A 21,297-nucleotide genomic window follows, 5' to 3' on the forward strand; every position below is an offset into this window, starting at 1 on the left:
TAAAATTGGACTTTAGAACTTATAATTTTGGTAATAATTGGACCTTTAGTTGATAAAAATCGAACTCTCAAATAAATTTTTATCATTTGGAGTCTAATTTCTACAACTATTATAAGTTTTAGGATCTAATTTTAACAGATGGTTCAATTTTTATCGTTGAAAATTTAAGAATGTAATTACAATTGGCCCAAAATTAAATAATAATTTATGAAAATAAAATAAAATAAAAACCTTATAAAGAGTTTGAAAGGCTATGATTTTTCTTGGTCCATTCTCGAAATTGCTCAATGGCATGTAATTTTCTGAAACTTGGCGACATTGTATCCACACCAAACATATCCCTAAATCCATTTCTCTCGAGCAATCTTTGACTTCAATTCTCTATCCCCCGAATTCCATTTCACTTCCATACACAAATTTCTGAAATGTCGGGGGCTTGTTCGATCCCCTTTGCCAAGATCAAAATCCCTCCGCCTTCCTCCTCGCCGGCCGCCGCCGTTTCTCCCTCCGCCTCCGCCTCCTCTTCCGCTTCTTCATCCTCCCCTCACACTTCCCTCCGATTCTCCTCCTCCAAGCCTTTCGTCTTCACCATTAGGAGCTCTCAGACCGAAGGCCCTCTTCGGAGACCCGCGGCTCCTTCTCTCAGAGAGCCGTCACCGCCTTCGCCGTCTTCGCCGACGCCTCCTCTCAAGCCTACTCCTCCCCCGCAATCGCCTCCGTCGCCGGTGTCTCCTGTTGTGAAACAGGATAATGTGATTACATTGGAGTTTCAGAGGCAGAAAGCTAAGGAGCTTCAGGAGTATTTTAAGCAGAAGAAGCTTGATGAAGCTGATCAGGGACCGTTCTTTGGCTTCATCGGGAAGAATGAAATTTCCAATGGGAGGTCGATTTCATTTCCCCCTTTTCTAATTTGATTCCACTCGGGATTTATACTCATTTGTTCTTGCTGGCTGTTATGATGTTTCTTCTGCAATTAAATTAATAATATAGGTCTTGCCTGCAATCGAATTGACTGCCATTGGACTAATTCTCTTGTTGTATTTGTATTTGGATTGGCACCTTTTCTTTAGAGTTTCTTTTAAGGTATACAGTCCCTAGCTTTCCGAAAATTTGATATTATATAGGTTATTGATTATTATCACTCATGATTGATTTTTTATTTTTATTTGAGAATTTAGCTAAGAATTTAAATATTTATCTGAGAAGGGTGAAACTAAAAGAACATAGAAGCATAAATTTAAAAAACAGAAAACTAAAAACGGAATGATTATCCAACGTGTCTAAATATTTCTCCATCTTTCATGCTACTTGTTTATTCTACCCATCAGGACAGGCTTTTCTTTGGCTTGTAGTAAACTACAATGTGGTGCCAACTGCCAAAAGGCCTCAACAACTTTACTCGACTATTCCCCAGTTAATTTTGTTTGTAGCTGCAAGTTTTGATTATGTTCAAGTGCCTAAACTCCATCTCTTTCTTTATCTTTATGAATAACCAAGCCATTTCGAATATCACTTCCTCCGTTTGAGTAATCATATCCACTGTGTTTTGTGCTGATTTTATTCAGACTTCTAGTGTTTTCTTTTTGAATTTATTCATTTTGATGTTGTTCCTAAAGATTTGCATCTGACTGAATTAAAGTAGCCCTTTTGTGTACCTTGTTCCATAAGTTACTTAGTTGCTAGCAGGGATTTGCACGGGTTGGTGTGTTTCTTGGACCAACGAAAAAATTCAACCTTGGTCAGGTTGGCTACCCAAAAAACCTGAACAGGGTCTCCAACCCAATCCTTATAATTGAGGTTGGGTTTGGATTGATGGTTTATTATTTTTTCTTATTAATTTAAAATTATCTACAACACATAACTAATAATTAAAATCTCATAGAACTCGAATGTGGAATACCAAATATCCATGATATCTATTACAAACATTAAACAAAAATAAACATCGTAATAATCCTAAAAAAACAAAAAATGCACAAATTCATCAATCCATAGTCAGTCAAACATTAAACAAAGATAAATATATGTAGATATATATATCGTAGGATTGTGTTGGGTCAACCAGAAAAAATTTGTGGAAAATTTTCACATATAGAAAAAATATCAAACTACTTACAGAAATAGCCAAAAAAACACAGATAGACTTCTATCAATGTCTATCAGTGATAGATTTCTATCAGTTTTTATCATAGATAGATGCTGATAGAAGTCTTCTATCGGTGTCTATCTGTCATTGTCTATCACAACTATCTAAAAGAAACAAAACTCAAATCTAGCATCCAACTTCATGGGTAAATCAATTTTAACACCAAAACTTAATTGATCTTCGAAAACCAAACAAAAGTAACCCAAAACGCCAAAAATCTTATCTCTAACGACAAAAAATCTGGCCAACTCTAGTGCTGGCGGCGACAAGGATTGGGTTGCACGGATCTAAGAGTTAGAGGAAGAGAGAGAGTGAATTGGGTAGAGAGAGAGAAAAATCGGCTCACCGATGGTGACGTACAACCAGATCTGCGATGTAGACCCAAACGGCGGTAGATCGACATTGGGCATGAGTGTGGTGGCTGCTGGACATTAAAGTGCATGGGTTTGAGAGAGAGAGACCAAGATCCGACCCAAGAAGAAGAGGAAAGTTTGTGGGTTAGAGAGAGAGACCGAGATCAGATTGAAGAAGAAGGGGGAAGATGATTAAAATTTGCTATTTTGTGTAAATAATTTTTTTTATTTTTCTATTTTTAAAAATCCCCTAAAATCTATTCAACCCAAGACCCAACCCAACTTAGGAACATTAACTCAACTCAACTATTACAATTTTGGATTGGATAATTCAGGTTGTTTCAGTTGTCGGGTCATTTGAACACCCCTAGTTGCTATGCTAGTAGAAATCAGCCGTTCAGTTTACTGTTAATGGTTGGGTCTTCACTACTCTTACTGGGTTGTTTTTCACTAAACAGGTGGGCTATGTTTGGTTTTGCTGTTGGATTACTGACAGAGTATGCAACTGGTTCAAACTTTGTTGATCAAGTAAAGATCCTTCTCTCAAATTTTGGGATAGTAGATCTCGAATGACACGACATACAAGGTCGATGTTGCTATATTTTTCCAATTTCTGTAATTTATGTATCTACATCCTGTAATTCATCTGATAGTCTTCATGAGAGTTTTGTTGTCTGATACACTTAATTGCCATTCAAGTGTGTGCTCCTTGCAATACTTACTGTTTTTCTGTTATATATAAAGTCTTCATTTTCTTTACGAGTCTGTAATTCACTGGGAGCATTTAGCTATTCAAACCTTGCTAAACTTCTTTACCTTCATTCATTGAAGGTTACGTTTACATAATAATAACCTTGAAAATACGATACGTTTCTTCTCACTTTTATTGTCAACCTTGCTTCAGGAATCATTGTTCAACTGCATGTCTGGGAGTAATTTTGAAGTAGTTAAAATCACTTTTGTTATTCAAAGCCAAGTTTAATGGTATGAAAATTGTGTTTGAAAGTGTAAAATTAAACATCGAATAGATTTTGAGTGATTAGAAATGTGTTTTGAAGATATTTTGCACACGACAAAAGTGATTTTAATAATTTCAAAATCACTCTCATACACCAACCAAGGATAGACCTGCCTCCTCTCCATGATTTTTATGATAGACATTATTTTATAGTCTAAGTTTCCTTTTGCATTTAGCCTTTGACTTCTTGTCTCTCTCTCAATTCATTCTTTGTCATATGGAGTGGACTTATATTGCCTAGTTTAAAATTTAGATGAGCAAAAACTAAATGAGTACAGTGGAATGGTTGAATGCTCTTCCAAAAGCTAGATGAAATCTTTTCTCAGGGGTGTTAAAAAATCCAACCCCTAAAAGATCCAACTAATCCAACTTGAATTATAAGGGTTGGATTGAGTTGAATTTTTAAAGAATGGATTGATTTGGTTCACAAGTTCATAAAACAATTTGGTTCAATCCGAACAAACTCAAAGATATATTTCTCTTTGCAATTGAACAATTTAACGATGTGTTTCTCATTCATAGTTTGTCCATTCTCTCCCTGGTTCCTCTTGCATGTCTCGTTTGTCATTGTACTTCATCATTGCCTTAATGCCTTTTGTCATCTCTCTCTCTCTCATTTGATATCCCTCGTTTGGTTCTCTCCCAGTCTTGAATGCAGTCGTTAGCCATCCACCACTCTTTCTTGTTCTCTCCCAACCATCATTTGTTGTAATTGTACCATCAAGAACATTTTGTTTTATTTTTTGCATTGCCCAAAATCGAGTGGACCCACTCTGATGATTTAAGTATTGCGTTGGGTTGGGTTGTCATCTCTGATTGGGACCAACTCGAAAATTTAGGTAGGTCAAAAAAAAATTACCCCAACCCACCTGTATAAAACCCATCATTTCCCACTCTTTCACATGGTGAGATGATTCTTGTCATTCTCCTAAAACGGAATGGATCACAATTCCCTAAAATTCCAACAATAGAAAAGTACAAGTAAAGAAATTTTTTATATGTACACTTCTACCTAGTCGAGAAGATATTTCCTATTGACGTTGTTTTAGATCAGACCATATGGAGGTGAATTTTGAACTTTTAAGTTGGTGTTTTATGTCTTAAACAACTTAACTATGCTCATATTAATGTGATAACATTAATACCTAATTTAACTCCCCTTGATGCATTTCATAATAAGAATAGGCACAACTCTAACTAAAAAGAAGGAAAAAAAATCAACTTGAAAGATTTGATGAATAACAATGCACTTGCAAGTTTGAGTTACAAAAAACTTGAAAATATTACAAGTTCATGATAGGAATTACACAATAATAATATAAAGTACTAGTCAAAACACATCATCAAGTTTAAGTTAGTTTAAGATTATCATTGAAAGATTCAAATTTCTGTTTCACCTACACTTTTAGAAAGAAAAAAGAAATAAAAACTCAAGAACATCACTCTACATTTTACCTATTTGAATAATTGGCTCAACACACTATTTACATTCCTTACAATTGAAATTGTTGTGCATCTGATCCACATGAAATGCCGATGTCGCGGTTGTTGCCAAAATTACTCGTCGAGCTTATTTTGATACTCGTCATCGTCCCGTAGTTTCACGTTGCAAATTCGATCCAAGAGCTCAACAACATTAGACATGGGAGGTCTTTCTCTAGAATTCTCACTCGTGCACAAACAAGCAATCCTAAAATATTCCTTCACATTGGCCTCTATTAGTTCATCCTTGGAAATGCTAGCATCAACCATTTCCATATGTTTATTTTGGGCCACTAAAATCCTAGCCCATTCTATTAAGCCCACTTCTCTGTCGTCCAATAACATAGGCAAATTGGGCCTCTGGCCCATGGCAATCTCAAACATTAAAATCCCAAAACTGTACACGTCAGCCTTCACCGTCGCCACCGTCACTCCGGCCCTGTACTCCGGCGGCATGTAGCCCATAGTTCCGGCGAACTGAGTAGAAACGTGGGAATTAGAGGTTTCAATCATACGGGCCAGCCCAAAATCAGCAATATGGGCCTCGAATTCGGAGTCCAATAAGACATTGCCGGCCTTGATATCTCTATGGATAATGGGCTGAGGAAGCCCATGTAAATAGGAAAGCCCATTAGCAACGCCTCTCATGATCTTCAATCTGGTCTCCCAGGGCAATGGCAGCCGTGAGGGCAAATAACCATCGGAATCCTGATCGGCCTCCGCCGAAGTCGACGTCTCGTACAAGCAATTATCGAGACTTCCTCTCTCTATGAATTCGTAGATCAAGAGCCTATCGGAGCCGGAAACACAGTATCCCAAGATTTTGACGATGTTCCGATGGCGGAGTTTTCCGAGAGTTTCCATCTCGGCGCGGAATTCTCGGAATCCTTGGAAGGCGTCAGGATTGAGTTTCTTGATGGCGACGGTAGCGCCGGAGGAGAGGCGAGCCTTGTAAACGAGGCCGAAGGAGCCATCGCCGACGACTAAATCGTTGCTGAAATTCTTGGTAGCGACACGGAGTTCAGCCATGGAGATTCTGAGGGAAGGATCGAAGGAGGCGCTCTCATCGACGGTGATGGAGGAGAGATCTAAATTGCGGTCGCGAACTTGCTGTTGGCGGGTGGTTTGATGCTTGGATTTGAGGTGTCGGCAGAGGAAGAAGATGCAGAAGAGGAATAGGGTTGCGACGGAGAAACTGGCGACGGATGCGAGAATTAGAGCTGAGGTGGGTTGCATGGCCTGATCTGATTTGATTTGATTTGATTTGTTATGATCTGAGAAGGGGATTTGAAGGAATTTCAATGGCGAAATGAGAGATTGAAGAGAGGGGAAGAAGAAAAGGAAGGTAAACGGAAGGCGGCGACTGCAAGTGAAGATTACGAAGGAGGTTTCGGGGAATCTGCCATTGCGGTTTTGGGGTTGCTTTGCTAACTCAATAATTTCAGTAATTTATCTGTTTCAAATAGTCAACTTTCCCAAGGGGGTTTGAGCCTATGGCAAAGATTTTTTTTTATTATTATTTTTTTTATTTTCTTTTAAAGAAAAATGAGAATTGACCAATTTTTTTAAAACGCTATTCATCCACGTTAATTTTGGGTGAAATTACCAAAGTGAGTGACTTTCTCGCTCTCTTGTACTCTTTGCTCTCTATTTCTCACTCTTACACTTTTGCACTCTCACAAATTGCCCTCTCATCCCTCTTTCTCTTACGATCTTGCTTTGCATTCTCACTGTTTTACTCTTGTTTTAAAATGCAAATTCAATAAAGGGAGAGAAGAAGAATAAGATGGACAGAGATGCTCGTGTAGAATCACCGAAGTTGGTCGCAGAAGATGAAATAAGAGTAATTTTTGTAAAATTGTTTGATTATGAGACAAACAAAATGTCACAAATTTTTAGCTTTTAAAAATTGAGGCAAAAATTTATTTTGGACCTTTAGTATGGGTCTTTTAATCAATGTTCTCAAAAGAGGGGGATTGAATCTCATAAGGAAAGTCAAGTTGGTTGAGTGTGAAGAGGTTTTGAATGGTCCAAATTAATAAGTTATTATGTAATTTTCATTTTTTAGTGGACTACAAACTTCCAACATCAAATGGTTCAAATTAATAGTCAAAAGGGAGTTTAGTTCAATAGTAATTAACATGATTTTTTTGAGGTCAGAGGTTCATTCCTCATACTAAAAAAAAGTTCGAATTAATAAATTATCAAACTGGTATTTTTTAGTTGTGAAGTAGGAGTTCTTTAGTTTAAAACAAATGCATCCTTAATCACGATATAAAATGTGGAATATAAAATTTTGAGATCTGGATTTTATAGAAATATTGATAAAATATCGATGGATGTTTATAAAAAAATTAGAAAAAAAATGGAAAATGAAAATGAAAAATGAAAAATCAAAATTAATAAAGAATTATTCTATGTGGTCATATTATTTATTCTTATGTATTTTGTGATTTTTTTACGGTATAACAAAAATATCTTTTCTTTTTTTTTTTGTAAAGGTATTATAATTAAAGTGTGGGATGGGAAAATCGAACTTCTGACCTCAAGGTCAATAGTACAAATACTATGTCAATTGAGCTATACTCATATTGACGAACTAAGGAAAATGTTAAAATACACCTGGATTGAGAATTTAATACCATGCCTCTCTAATTATTTGACTTTAAAATATCATAACATAATGATAATGATAATAAATAAATAAACATTTTTTCCTCATTGATGTGTTTGTTTTCTAGTATCTAGTTTAATGCTATTTCTTGGTATTCTTCAATCATCATGTTTGGCCAAGTCAAAAATGTTGCATTAAGTCATTGCCCCATGTGTTCATCTAATACATTTACGAAGTGACCGAACAATTTATTATGGTAGGTCCCATCTATTTCTTTCTTTTCCTTTTCTTTTTTTCTTTTTTGAAAAATAACTTTTCAATTTAGTCATAGTTTTCAAAAAGTTACACGTTTAGTTATTAAATTTTAAGTTTGGTTTCAATTTAGTCTCTAAGTTTCAAAAATGTTCATTTTTACCTTTGACATTTGACTTTTACTTCAATTTGATCCCATGTTTCATCATTTACACTTTTAAACTCGATTCTTCACTAAATACTCATTTTCTGTCTTTAGTATTAATTTATTTTAAAAGAGTTATAATTAATTAAATTTTACTCTTTTCTATCACTCTTAAAATTAAAATTAAATTTTCATTTCATAATTATTTCTAATTAATTAATAAAGAATAAAATTATAATATTTTGAAATTTAAGGAATAAATTGAACAAAACTCAAAATTTAAGAATCAAATATGTAACATTTGAAAACTTAGAGACCAAATAAAAACTACGCCAAAATCTAAGGATCAAAAAGATATTTTACCCTCTTTTCTTTTTCTAAAATACCATTTTAATTCCTTTATTTAAGCTTGTTCCAAATGGGATGATTAGCCACATGATCCTCTTCTAATTGCACATTAAAAATAAAATTAAAATAATTCAATTTTTTAAAATAAAATTTCTTGTCAAATAACATATTACTATTGAGTGTTGCTAACTGCACAAAAGTGCAGCTAAATTTTTTCTTCTTCAAATGTCTAATTATAGTTTCTATAATTTCTAAAATTTAAAGCAAAAATGTTAATAGATAATTTTTTTTGAACCCATCAACAATAAACTCGTTCTAAAAATTAAAAAATCTATTAAAAATATAAAAATTACAATTAAAAAATTTGAAAGTATAAAAACTGATATAGAAACCAAAATAGTACTTTAATATTTTCTTTAATATATATTTTAGAAAAAATAGATTAAAATTTAGATAGGATTTAACAAAACAATGTAGATGCTTTTTTCTATTCAGAATTTAATAAGTTAGCCTATTCGAAATTTAATAACTGTCATAATGCTAGGTTGGCACCATCCTTCAAAATTGTGGACTTATATATCTTTTTTTAATCGAAGAAGTTGTGAATTTAAATCTACAACTTTAAATAATACTACATAATTCCATTCCGTTACATTATTATTTATTAACATAGTTGTGTGGATAACAGCATTCAATCGCCTAACATACAATTTTAAAACTGAAAAAATATTCATTTTATTTTAAGGTAAGTATTTTAAATGGTAAAACTGTTTAAAATATAACTATCTATCCGTATTTATTATTGATAGATAGTGACATTTTGTTATAATTTTGAATAAGTTGGACTCATTTTTCTAAAATGATTTTTTATTTTATTTGTTAATAGATGTTTTGAAGTTTAGGAATACTCTGTAAGTTTTCTTTTATAAAATTATTGTCAGTGGAGTAATTGTCTGTTAAATTGGCCCAAATAGTTGTGATTATAGATATAAATAAATAACACACAAATACAATGATTAAAAATTCAGAAGTTGACAACAACCACCACCATCGAATAAAGTAGTTTGTTTGACAAAGCAATCCTATAAATTATTAATCCTTACGGTATAAAATGAGATCTATTATAATACAGCTTGCAATAGAACATTTCAACAGTATAAAAATGCTTTCAATTAATTAACTCAAGCATCAATTTTTTTTTTTTTTTTTAAAAAAAAAACCCTTAAACTTAAACTTGGTATGAGAAAAAGTCACATTGACTAAAGCTTTTAAAGAACAAACAAAGATCATAAATATTCAAGTGTGTCGTATATGTTCGTGTTGAAATAAAATATCAAAATTCTATTTTTCAATAACAAATTAGTTGAAAATCAAACCTTAGGTGAACTTACAATAAAGGAGAAAAAGTGCATATAATAAAGTAGGTATGCAGTAGAAATTCATTACTTGAAAAAATAGAACAATGAAATCTATAATATTACGTAAGGCTATCATTTTAGTTTTACAACATTAAAAAAAAGGAATAGTAAGAGAAATTCATGATTAACGTGATCTCGTAGAAGTATTGATAAGAAAGAGAAATGTCCTTAATAAACATTAAAATTAAAAACATTAGCAAGGATCCTATGAATATTCTAAATTAGGCTCGTTACGGTCAAATGTCAACAATTACATATGTTTAGACACATCAATTATCGTCGAACTATGCTTGTATCATAGGTTAACAATAGCTTATTAGTCTTGTCTAAAAATAAGAATAGTCTAATACTATAATCATGTAGTTACTTCTATTTATTGTCAATCACGTTAAATTATGTAAGAATGACATAAAGTTCAACCGTGTAGAAAAAGTAATAAAGTGAACGAAAATAAGAAGACTATCAAAGTAGCGAAGATCTTTCCAAGTTAAGATGCTTTAAGTCGATGGGTTTAACAGAAGCATTCCTCGTACTACTACAAAATCAATCCACCTTCAATTTGCCAAAATAATAATAATAAAATTTAAATACTATTTTGATCTTTATACTTTCATTTTAGTTCATTTTAAGTTTAAATACTATTTTAACCCTTTCATTTTAGTTCATTTTAATCCATATACTTTTAAAATATTCATTTCGACCAGTGTACTATTAAAATATTCATTTCGATTTTCGCACTTTCAAAAAATGACCATTTTGGTCCCTTTAATTTCATTTTTAATTCATTTTTACGGGATCAAAATAGTCACTTTATTAAAAAATCAAGGATCAAAATGAACCAAAATCAAAATAGTATTTAAACCAAATAATAGAAATAATAATAATAAATTGGAGAAAATCCATAGAAAAAGGTTTGTTTAAAGCATTAAGGATATTTACTACAAAAATGATGAAAGGAAGGGACCCACACGGCATTTCACTTTCAAAGCCTTTTTTTTTTTTTTTTCCAAAATCAAATCCGTGAATGCAGAGAAACAAAGACTGATAGGTAAATTTGGTCAACAAAATTCCACATACTTCCAGTTCCACCGTGTAGAAACAGCAACACTTCACTTCTTATATTTACTTTTCCAAATGGGTCACTCAACAACATTCTCTTTTTCATCATTTATTTTTCCTATATTTCACATTTCAAAAAGTGACATTACAAAGATACAACAAAAGAACCAATAAATGAATAAATAATGGGCATGTGCAGGCCGATGAAAGGGAGATCATAGAGTAGTCAGATCTTAACACCAATGTTCCAAATCAATTAAATCCACACAACAGAATTAAAAAAAAAATGTTTAGTTCAACTTTTCTGAGGTTTAATTTCCGCAATAAGTCATTTTGAAAAAGAGACTGAAATGTACTTAAAATTATTGAAAATTAGAAGAATATTGGAATAAGTGAAAAATCAAGAGTAGAACAAAAATAGAATTGTGAACCGTAAAAACAAGAAAGAGGGTTGTATTGAAAATTGTGAAAACAAAATGAATTTGATATTACAAATCGGGCCTAAAATACTCAACACAAATATGGATTTAAGATTATATTACATTACAAACTCATTCCATCGTAGGCCCTCCAAACAGCATTTGAAATATTTAGTAACCACTCAAAATAGTTTTCATTTTTCTCTAATCAATCTAAACCAACCCTAAGTTCCATTCCATGAGAAGCAACAGAGAAACGAAATTGCATTACAAATTTCCACAAAAAATTTGTATTTTATCCTCAAATTCATTTTATTAATTTATTGACTATTAGGACAACCAATGTGGCTTACATGAACTTAGTTTTTAGCGGAAGTCTTAAATTTTTACAAGCTTTTGTATTATATTGAGGCTTAACCTATTGTTTTAGTCTCTAATGTTTGAATATTTTTTTAATTTTGTCTACTTTGTTTTAACATTTTCCCTCTCATTGGTGAATGTTAAAATTGGTTGATAATAAACTTTTATTTATTTCAACATGCATGAGTTAGACTTTATACCTCTAACCTTTTTTATCAATCCCGTAACCAATTGAGTTAATTCTCCAGTTGCTGACGGAGGTAATCTAAAAGAAAGAAAACTCAACTTCTACTCATTTCTTATAAAATTGAAGGGAAAAAATATTTTCCTTTTTTAGATGGACCTTGTTCTCTAGATTTTTGCTCATTTACTAAAACCTTCTGCCAAAACCTGAAAATAGTAAACACAAGGGGCTAATTTAAAACTTTTAAACAATAATAGCTAAATTGATCAAATAAAGTAAAATAAAAACTGAAACATAAATAATTAACAAATATAATTAGCCTTAAATTTAATAAAGAAAACATTGATTAAATTTAAAATTAAAATGATTATAGGTAACTCAAATTTACCTGAAACACGGCAGAAATTGCCGATCAATCAAATTGATTGATCTAACCTCGATGCAAATAGTATGCCTTTTAATTCTATCGAATGTTTCCCAAGATCATTTCTATCTAAACTCATTTTCTTTTTCTTAATCAACTTATTTAAATTTAGGTTAAAATATCATTTTGGTCCAAGTATTTTGAGTTCAATTCAATTTTAGTTTATATACTTTCAATTGTCCAATTTTAATCCATAATGTCGACCGTGAAATTTCAATAAACCTTAAATTTAACCTTCAAACTTAAACTTCTATCAAAATTAGTTAATAATAATAATAATAATTTTTAACCTGAAAAAGACAATTGTGTAAATATATTTTCACAATCTATAAATAGAATGCTAATTGAGACTAAATTATTTTTCGGAAAAAAAAAATTCAACAATAAACCAACTACATAGACTCATTTAAAATTCATTGCAAGCACAAGAACTAGACCAAAATAGAACAAAATATAAAGTACAGAGACCCAAACGCTTGAAATGATAAGATCAAATGATGTCATTTAAAACGAGTGCAGCATAGCGAATAGGGGACAAAAAAAGACCTTAAAAGATAAGAGTATAGCATGAGAAATAAGCTCATAATTGAAGGCTTTGATTACCTCTAACCTGAAAACTCCTCGATATGAATTGCTCCACAGACCTTGTAGGTTGGCTCCCATAAGAACTAGCGTATCCCGACCATCAACTAATATACGATAGAAATGGTTTACCATAGTAACTAATTCAGCTCCATATTATCAGAGATAAGCAGACTAATCAGTTAACAATTTCAGGTCATTGTCGCCATCCGCTTCAAGAGGTTGAGGGTCAGTAGAGACACCTGACCTTAGAGGAGTGCAGGCAACATTTCTGACTATAGAAGAATAAAGATCGAATTCCGCCTTCAGTTTCAAACAGCTTGCTTCTATCCACTTCTCCGCAACACTGGTAGCTACATTGTCTTGGCTATCCCTCTCATATTCTTCAATGGCAGGTCGTATTTCATTGTACAACGAATCAAGTTCGGCAGTTGCTTTATTCTTTGTTTCCTGCACAAAAAATTTAATGACTCATCAGCGGAGCATTGGTTTTAAAGCATACCAAAGTGTTCTCTTTTTCTTATTAAGAAGAGCACGTTTGGGAGTATTCTAAAGTTAAATTACCGAGTGATTAAAGGTGTACTTTGAAATAATTTTAAGCACAACAAAAGTGATTTTAACTATTTCAAAATCACTTCCAAACATGCACTAAATGACTAAGACGTCAAATGAAAAGATATTTCATAATCACTCCACAGCTCGCCAGAAAAGACTGCTGTAAAACGCAATTATTACCTCATACTGTAAGACATCTTCTTGTGCTTCCTTTAACTCCAATAGTCGAGCAACATATTTCGCATCTACTTGCTTCATAGTACAATTTTTTGTCCTTCCATTAGACAAGTTTCTTGAACGTTTTTTGGCCACAGGTCCAGGTCCAATGCGATAATTACGGCAAGCAGTATTACTTCGGATACGAGATATCATTGCATTCTGATGTGAAAAGCTCTGCTGCGTATTTTGTGGATGATCTTCTGGCTCCTCTTTTGGTTCATTTTTAATTTCTCCTACAACTGTATTTTGCAATTGAACTGTATTCTTCGAGGTATCAATGAACGCAGTGGATCCCAGTTGCTGTTCAGCTGCCAAATCATCGTCTATGATCATTGGGTTCTCAATTTTCAGATAACCCTCAAACTCAGAATATGTGTTGTTAAATGCTGTGTGGAGCTTAACGAAAGGCTCGTCCTCTGCAGAATCGTACAGTGGAATTTTCTCAACAGAATACCTAAAACCAAGCAGGACGGTTAACGCTCTTTGTCTCATGAGAAAAGAAGCAAGAAGAGCATGTAACAACTAAAATAAAGACATGCCTCCATATAGATATCTGAACAATAAATTTAAAATAGCTGTGATAGGAAACCAAAGGATACTAACAATGCGACATATTTAAATATTAAAATTTATCAATATTGCTGTACGGAGAGCATTATCCTTAACCATGCATCACATCATGTCTACTAATTAGAACTAAACAATATGGTTAGGAGTTCGAGATCATTTCAGTCGAAACCCACCTACACAAGTTATTAAGCATTTCAGGTTTCCTGACTCTTAGTAATATAATCAGGTTAACATCCAAATTGCAATTCTATGTATACATAAAGACTAGAGAATTTTGGGGTATTGCCTCACAACTTCATAATAACACTTTCCCAGACACCTTTGACCCTCCATAAAATGAAACAATTAATCAACAGATATAATTGGATCCCTTTCTTATTATTTTCATTTGTACATATCCTAACTGCAATCTGGCTTTAGAATGAGAAGTTCTCTCACTTCACCAAGGCCAACAGTCCGTCAGTAGCCAAACCTAATTTCTAACATTGGCTATTTAGGAAAAATCAAGCATTAAAAAATGGTGGGGGTAGAGATGGCTGAAGACCAGAGACATAGAAAAGGCTTTACCTATCATCGTCATCTTCCCACAAATAGGTATCCTCCTGACAAGGAAAACAGATTGATGTACGGTCAGAAAATACAAAACAAAGAAAACCGTTTGCAGTTTCCAATTTGTGATGAATTTACAACCCTTACCAGGAACCACGGTCATATATAATGTCTCGCATTCCTTATTTTAAAAGTAAAACTACTTCATAAGTAAAAAATTACCAGGAAGCCACGAGACTTGGCTCCAAGAAATCCTGAACAGCTGCTCGCACCACAGAGGCAGCGAACCTTGGCACCTCCATACCATTCGAAATTATAATCATATGCCAATTCAGTCCCAATGGAAATGTCTTGCTTTGCAAATATTCCAACCCTTATTTCACCCAACACATTCCATTTCCTCGTCTCACAATTTGGGAAGCTGCAAGCTTACAAAAAAATAATTAATGACAACAACGAAGTAATTAAAGATAGATTATGTTTACTGGCATACTTGGTTTCCCTTCGCCTGGTATACATACACAAAATATATGGTAATATTCAGCATAAACAACTCACCACGAATGATTTATAAATCTAGCAAGACTTCCCTTTCTAGTGGCATCAATTGATTCAGAGGCATTGAGCGAGATGATGTAAGCATCTTTTAGTCCTACCATAAAGGTATAGAAAATGATGATCTAAATTTATTATATTATATATAATGCATTAAGCATGTAACTTTGATAAAATTGATATGTTACCCTGATTTTCATAAGTGTGGGATCTCCGTTTTGCTTCCTTCCAAGAAATAACTTCCCCACAATATTCAATAATAAATTGTCCATTCTACGTTGTCCCCAAGAAATAAAAAGAAATGGAAAAAAATCTTTAGAGAACAAAATTCAATTTATTTGGCCAAGTAAAGATGAATTTAAAATTGAAAAAGGCTTCTCATTTAAGTCTCTTGTTGCTGGCACAAAAATACCTCTGCAGAAAGCAATCTTAATAAATATGATGTTTGTTGCAATGCTACACGAGAGTTAGATACGTAAATATAAATAATAGAACTACAAGATGCCATAGTATTGATACTAAATATAGTTGGTGCAAAAGCTGCATCTAAAGTCAGTTACTTTTTATTTTATTTTATTTTAAACGAGAAACGAAATTTTTCATTGAACAAATAAAAAGAGACTATTGCTAATACAAACTCGACAAGGGAGAGACAGTTACTGTTTGTTTAAAAATTTTAAATCATCAACTGCATCCTGTTCCAGAACCAAATTAATTTTTCAACAATATAAGAAAAGTACAAAAAAAGTGACTCAAATACCCAAAAACTAAGAAACACGGACACTTTAGTTTGGCTAGCATGTCCATGTCCGACACATGTTGGACACTTGACACTTGTTGGACACGTATCGGACACTTGTTAGTGCAACAAATGTGTTACACATGCAAGGAACACTTGTTGAGTAGGCTAAAAAGACACATATATGATAATAATAATAAATTTTGAGTGTGAAATACATCAAACTAATTTTTTAAGTATATAAATGAATCAACCCATGTACTTTAAAATCATCAGTCAGCTCACATTATCTAGGTCTAGGTGGCAGTAAAGATCAACAACATATTAGCAGAGAAAAAGAACATGCAAAAGAGGTTTGATCCCATATTGAAGAACAGTAATGGTCCAACGAGACATGTAACGAATACAACAATCTAAATGAGAAATTTAAAAAATACATCTATTTACCTTGCCAAGTAAATACCTTTATATTCTCGTCAGCTAAAAGGCCCCACCCACGGCCTTCTGTTTTGAACAACTTTGTTCTTGCATACTCACATTTCTGAAATCTCTGTTACATATTGGTAATTGAAGGATAATTTAGTTCAGCTCAAGAAGTCGGGGCTGCAAGTCATCGTTCTAATCCTCAATCCAAGCTCATAATAACAGATGTTTCCAATAACAGACCAATTGTAAAATTACATAATATAAGGTCACGCTTGTTATAGATCTGAAAATAGAAATTGGGAAATATTGATTTAAAATAGAGTTGTATTTCCTATTTTCCATGTTTTCGGATCTCTTTGGGGGCAAATTAAGAAACTAGATCCTAATTTAAGTTCTAGTTCAAAATGTATTTAATAAATATTTATAAACTATAAAATTAGTTCTAGTTTACAACTAAATATTAGGTTGAATCACAACTAATATTAGTTAATTTATAAACAGGTTTTATGTTATATATTCTGTATAATTGATATTTTACAATATCCTACGTTTACCATATATTTTATTATACTTAATTAAATGAGTTTTTTTTTTAATGGAAACAACACTTTTCATTAATGAAATGAAAAAAGACTAATGCTCGAATTACAATGAGACATAATAAGCAAGAAAACTAGAAGACTAGAAGACAAGGGAACCAGCAGGCGCACTGCGCCCGGATATCTCAACTAGGTTGACACACCCATAGCGCACTCATCACATCCCAATAGAAAGAGCTACTAATAAAAGGAAATACAAGATGACATAATTCATAAACAAATATGTCAAAAACAAATATATTAAATGAAAGAGTTTATAATATTATGTACTTTATTTATCAAAATTTTATAATTTTTAATGTAATTCAACATTTCAAATTTTCAAATTCAAAATATAGATACATTGAAACCATGAAAAGGTTGTTTCTAGAATTTTCACTATTTGGATCACAAAATTTAAAAAAAAAAAAAAAAAGAGTGCCCAACAAACAGATGGATTCCACTGAATCTGAAAAATATAAAATAGAATTGAGAATGCATAGCCAACAGACTCTAAATAAACAACACGTGTGGTATATTGCATAACTTGTAAAGAACAGACAGATTGACAGAGTTATCTACAGAACATTGCAGAAGGCCTCGTGAATTTACTGCAAATAGGAATCCAAAGAAAGAGAAACGCCACAAGGATATTAATTGCAAATCAGTAGGTAAGTCAAAAACAATTCCTACAAACAAATCGAGAAAAGTGTACATTATTATATAATAAGGATTGGAATATAGTTTTATATATATATATTGATAATATTAGATAGATAGATAGATATATAATATATTTCTTATACAATCTGCCTTGCAGTGAAATAGCCTCATGGTTACCTGATTCCTGCAATGAACACCAGAGGGACAATGTCCAGGAGTACACTCAGTGCTGGTTAGTACATTCAAACACCCCTCCCCACAAGCACTATCGTTATCATTAGCATCAAACTTGCATTCACAGACTGCAATATCCTCCTCCTTTTGCTTCTTGTGTCTATGGAGAAGAAAACAAATCAAAATTTGTATACTTTTCAATAGAACCTTTCTTTTCATACAAGAAACTATTTCATTAAAATGACAAAATATCCAAAAAGGAGTGAGGCAAGCCTCAAGCCAAGGTGAGGGAGTTACATAATGTATTTCCAGATTTCTAATTAGCAAAAAGAAAAGGATAAACTATAAACATTAAAAGACCTGGGAAAAATATACTACCATCGTTTGGCCTGATAGTCCATATGGCAAGTGAAAAAATAATATGATTCTAGAATACGGGTTCAAACTGTGCGCCATATAATATGGCAGGTGAGGCAATCAACCAGCTAAAGGAACTTAATACAATATGCCAAAATTGAAAGGGCAATAAATAGTCGAAGTGATGGTCTCCAGGTTTATTACTAGCCTTGCACACGTATTACGCCAATTGAGTGCTTGATAGCTACTAGGTTTTTCTTTTCTAACCTTTTTCTTTCTTTCTTCCTTGTTCTTCTTCTTTTAAGAACCCCTTAGAGATATCCATTCTTAATCTCCAAGTCAATCAAGTTGCTTGGATAAATCCCAAGAGGAGGCTGCCTACCAAATTTAACTACTAAGCCAGTGGCAGATTGACCCTCATCCAAATGGCTAGTAGAAATGACTCAAATCTTACTATAGTGGAAGCCACTATGGACATCAAAAGATGACATAAAAGCAGGAAGGTTTGAGAGAGGCTTGGATGAGGGTCAATCTGCCACAATCTGACAAAATCAATGAATTCTGATTTTGAAGCTTGTTTGACAACAACAAGAGTCCAGAAAATGATGCCCTTTGTATTAACTTTTGGAGGAGATCCTTAATCTTTGTTTTACACAAGTTGACATTCAGCCAAAGGAATAACTGAAAGAAATTTGTTGAAGACTAAAGAAATTCCTCCGTTTAGGTGAGTGAGAAAAGAGTTGTCTCATTGCCAAATTAGAAGTGGATGACGGTTATAGTTATAGCTGTTTTGTCCCAACTAAAAAAAAAAACCATGTTCATTAAGTACAATAAAACTCATGAAAACAATCATTGAAATATACAAAATATTGAAAAGAGGGAGATGGTGAATATGATTAAAATATCTTACTTCCGATAACAAAATTCATTTTGTTTGATATCTTTGTAATCTGGCAGTCCTTCGATATTTTGATCCTTCAAAGACGACAAAGCTTTTATTAACTTTCTTGTAAAGATCCACACGATGAAGAAAGATAAATCCACATATAAATGAATGCCTCATGTCCATGAAATATTGACAGGAAAAGATAACAAAAAAATATTAATGAAAAGTTCATCTAGAAGGCAAGTTCTACTGAGATCGAGGACAGTATGGTATATATACATTCCAGAGTGTCTAACAGCAATCTACCTTCCAGTACTTTACACCTTTATAAACAAGAAAAGTTATACACTACAGCACGGACTGTTCATGACACTACTTATTTATTTTAACAGCCACTGCACTCAGATTACAGGAAACATATAAGATGTATGTTGGAATTCAATGAGTTTATACATCATGCCAATCTTCCCAAAGGCCAAAAATCATCTCTTCAACTGGTTTCAGTAACTCCTCCCTCATAGTATTAGTGCCTAAAGGCATTTTAAAAAAACTACTTCATAAGCTATTCACTAGCCATGCAACCTACCAAAATTGCCATATAATTTACCCTTTCATCAATATTTTGCTTAAGTTTAGCCCGCTTTCACAAAAAGGAATGTATCATCAGTAGATTGTAGATGGAATTTATGGTTGATAATCCAGGATACAACATGAGAGATAAATTAAAAAATCTTAAAGAATTAGAAAAACGACTATTCAGAAACAGGAGTCGAACTAACCATGGAGGGATTTTCAATCTGGAGTCATCGAAGTTCTGCCAAGACCACGTTCTTCATCTGCCACATTGAATAGAATACATGCACAAGGCATTGAGTTAACCACGTAACGAATCTAAATCCAAAAACAGAATGATATGTTGACTGGAGACGCATTTCCTTTCAACATATTAAACTCAAATTTTAGCTTTCGAAAAAATACACTAAAATTTAATGTAGTTACAATTCCAGATTCCAAGTGATTTCAACTAAGTATTCCTTCATTATCCATACGTAGGCACATTTCACATTTTCCAGATTCCTAATATTTACGAACTTCTACAACAGATCAGAAAAATGAGAGACTAAATCCGACCTAATTACCTTGTACATACATCACATGCTGTAACGTGAATTGACAACGGAAGAAAAAACAAACGAAACTACCAATTCAACTTGCAACTACAACACAATTGTATAGTTTTCATTAAGGAAATTGAAATTTTAGGAACAAATGTTCGGACTAATTTTATCCTCTCCACTTGTTCGAACGACTAAACAAATAAAGGAGCTTAAACTTGCAAGCTTCTCTTGCAGCAGCCTAAAATTTCAGAATCATTGTCAAATGAGTGGGAAATAACAAAATCATGTTGAAGAAATCTATCACTGATTAAACAATCTATAAGCAGGCGATGTGAAGTGCAGCAGACTGCAGAGAACGCAACGATGATATAGAAGAAAGCTGAAGAAAGAAATGGAGTATCGAATCTCGAACAGAAGAATGATCAAGTTGTAACTGAGATTCGAACATTACAGGCAACACAAAATCCCTACACTGCTGATTATCCGAACGGAAACAACAGAGATTTCGATGGCATTCAAATCAACAGAGAAAAACCTTGCGAATTTTGAGAGCGGATTCGCCGCGATAGGGCTTCCGGCGCGCGCGTAGATGAATTAGACAAATATAATGTCTTTTTTTTCCCCTTTTCTGACACAAACAAATATAAGTTCTTACTCTAAAGATAGATAAAATANTATATATTAAACAAGTTTCTAATTCTAACAAATTTAGTTCTTTTTTTTATTGCGTAATAGTTTAGACCTTCGATAATCATTTGGTTTCAATTTTTTTTTTTAAAAAAATTAAGTCTGTAAACTCCTTTTCCACCACCAATTCTTTGGTTTTATTATTTATTTTATACCAATGTTTTAAAAAATCAAATTTTAAAAATTAAAAAATATATAAATACTTGTATTTTACTTTTAAGATTTAGGTAAAATTTTGATAAAGAATTCAATTTTTTTATTAGAGAAACATGTACAATATTGTAAAAAATTGAGAAAAAAATAGATTCAATTTTCAAAAATTAAATGATTACTGAACAAGATTTTTCCTATTTTTAAAATTGTTGTAATTTAATCTCTTCTAACAAACTATCGTTTGGATTGACTTAAGAAAAAAAG

At 32.7% G+C, this 21,297-nt stretch overlaps 3 protein-coding genes across 6 annotated transcripts; 1 reads left to right on the plus strand and 2 right to left on the minus strand.

Annotated features, from left to right (window-relative positions):
• Window positions 1-276: 276 nt before the first annotated feature.
• LOC120075411 (light-harvesting complex-like protein OHP2, chloroplastic) lies at window positions 277-3,379 on the plus strand. The gene is made up of 2 exons (XM_039028788.1): window positions 277-883; window positions 2,958-3,379. The coding sequence occupies exons 1-2, from the start codon at window positions 426-428 to the stop codon at window positions 3,070-3,072; spliced, it is 573 nt and encodes a 190-aa protein (XP_038884716.1). The 5' UTR covers window positions 277-425; the 3' UTR covers window positions 3,073-3,379.
• A 1,481-nt stretch (window positions 3,380-4,860) lies between these two features.
• On the minus strand, window positions 4,861-6,505 carry LOC120075409 (putative serine/threonine-protein kinase). The gene has a single exon (XM_039028787.1). It carries the CDS (start codon window positions 6,233-6,235, stop codon window positions 5,075-5,077), a length of 1,161 nt encoding a protein of 386 aa, XP_038884715.1. The 5' UTR covers window positions 6,236-6,505; the 3' UTR covers window positions 4,861-5,074.
• Window positions 6,506-11,258: 4,753 nt separating this feature from the next.
• Window positions 11,259-20,855, minus strand: LOC120075585 (histone-lysine N-methyltransferase ASHH1). 4 transcript variants are annotated; one of them, XR_005481366.1, is made up of 12 exons: window positions 20,729-20,855; window positions 19,855-19,911; window positions 19,100-19,164; window positions 17,836-17,992; window positions 16,455-16,541; window positions 15,441-15,525; window positions 15,256-15,349; window positions 14,920-15,118; window positions 14,716-14,750; window positions 13,540-14,032; window positions 12,833-13,254; window positions 11,259-12,004 (listed from the first exon to the last, which is right to left on the minus strand). XR_005481366.1 is itself a non-coding variant. In XM_039029121.1 (11 exons), exons 2-11 carry the CDS (start codon window positions 19,855-19,857, stop codon window positions 12,979-12,981), a joined length of 1,494 nt encoding a protein of 497 aa, XP_038885049.1. In that variant the 5' UTR covers window positions 19,858-19,911; window positions 20,729-20,855; the 3' UTR covers window positions 12,699-12,978. The 4 variants fall into 4 exon arrangements, 2 of the variants coding, with proteins under 2 accessions (XP_038885049.1, XP_038885050.1); XR_005481365.1 differs by having other exon boundaries at window positions 12,826-13,254; XM_039029121.1 differs by lacking the exon at window positions 11,259-12,004 and having other exon boundaries at window positions 12,699-13,254.
• Between the last annotated feature and the right edge of the window lie 442 nt (window positions 20,856-21,297).

Source organism: Benincasa hispida, chromosome 4 (genome assembly GCF_009727055.1).
Source record: "Benincasa hispida cultivar B227 chromosome 4, ASM972705v1, whole genome shotgun sequence".
NCBI lineage: Eukaryota > Viridiplantae > Streptophyta > Magnoliopsida > Cucurbitales > Cucurbitaceae > Benincasa > Benincasa hispida.

Excerpts from the sequence above, each read along its gene's own strand:
- LOC120075411 (XM_039028788.1), top strand. The coding sequence starts at position 426 with ATGTCGGGGGCTTGTTCGATCCCCTTTGCCAAGATCAAAATCCCTCCG. Across the intron at positions 884-2,957 it reads AATGAAATTTCCAATGGGAG|GTGGGCTATGTTTGGTTTTG; the intron begins GTCGATTTCATT and ends TTCACTAAACAG.
- LOC120075409 (XM_039028787.1), bottom strand. The coding sequence starts at position 6,235 with ATGCAACCCACCTCAGCTCTAATTCTCGCATCCGTCGCCAGTTTCTCC.
- LOC120075585 (XM_039029121.1), bottom strand. Across the intron at positions 17,993-19,099 it reads AATGAATTTTGTTATCGGAA|ACACAAGAAGCAAAAGGAGG; the intron begins GTAAGATATTTT and ends TCTTCTCCATAG. Across the intron at positions 13,255-13,539 it reads AAGATGTCTTACAGTATGAG|GAAACAAAGAATAAAGCAAC; the intron begins GTAATAATTGCG and ends TTTTTTGTGCAG.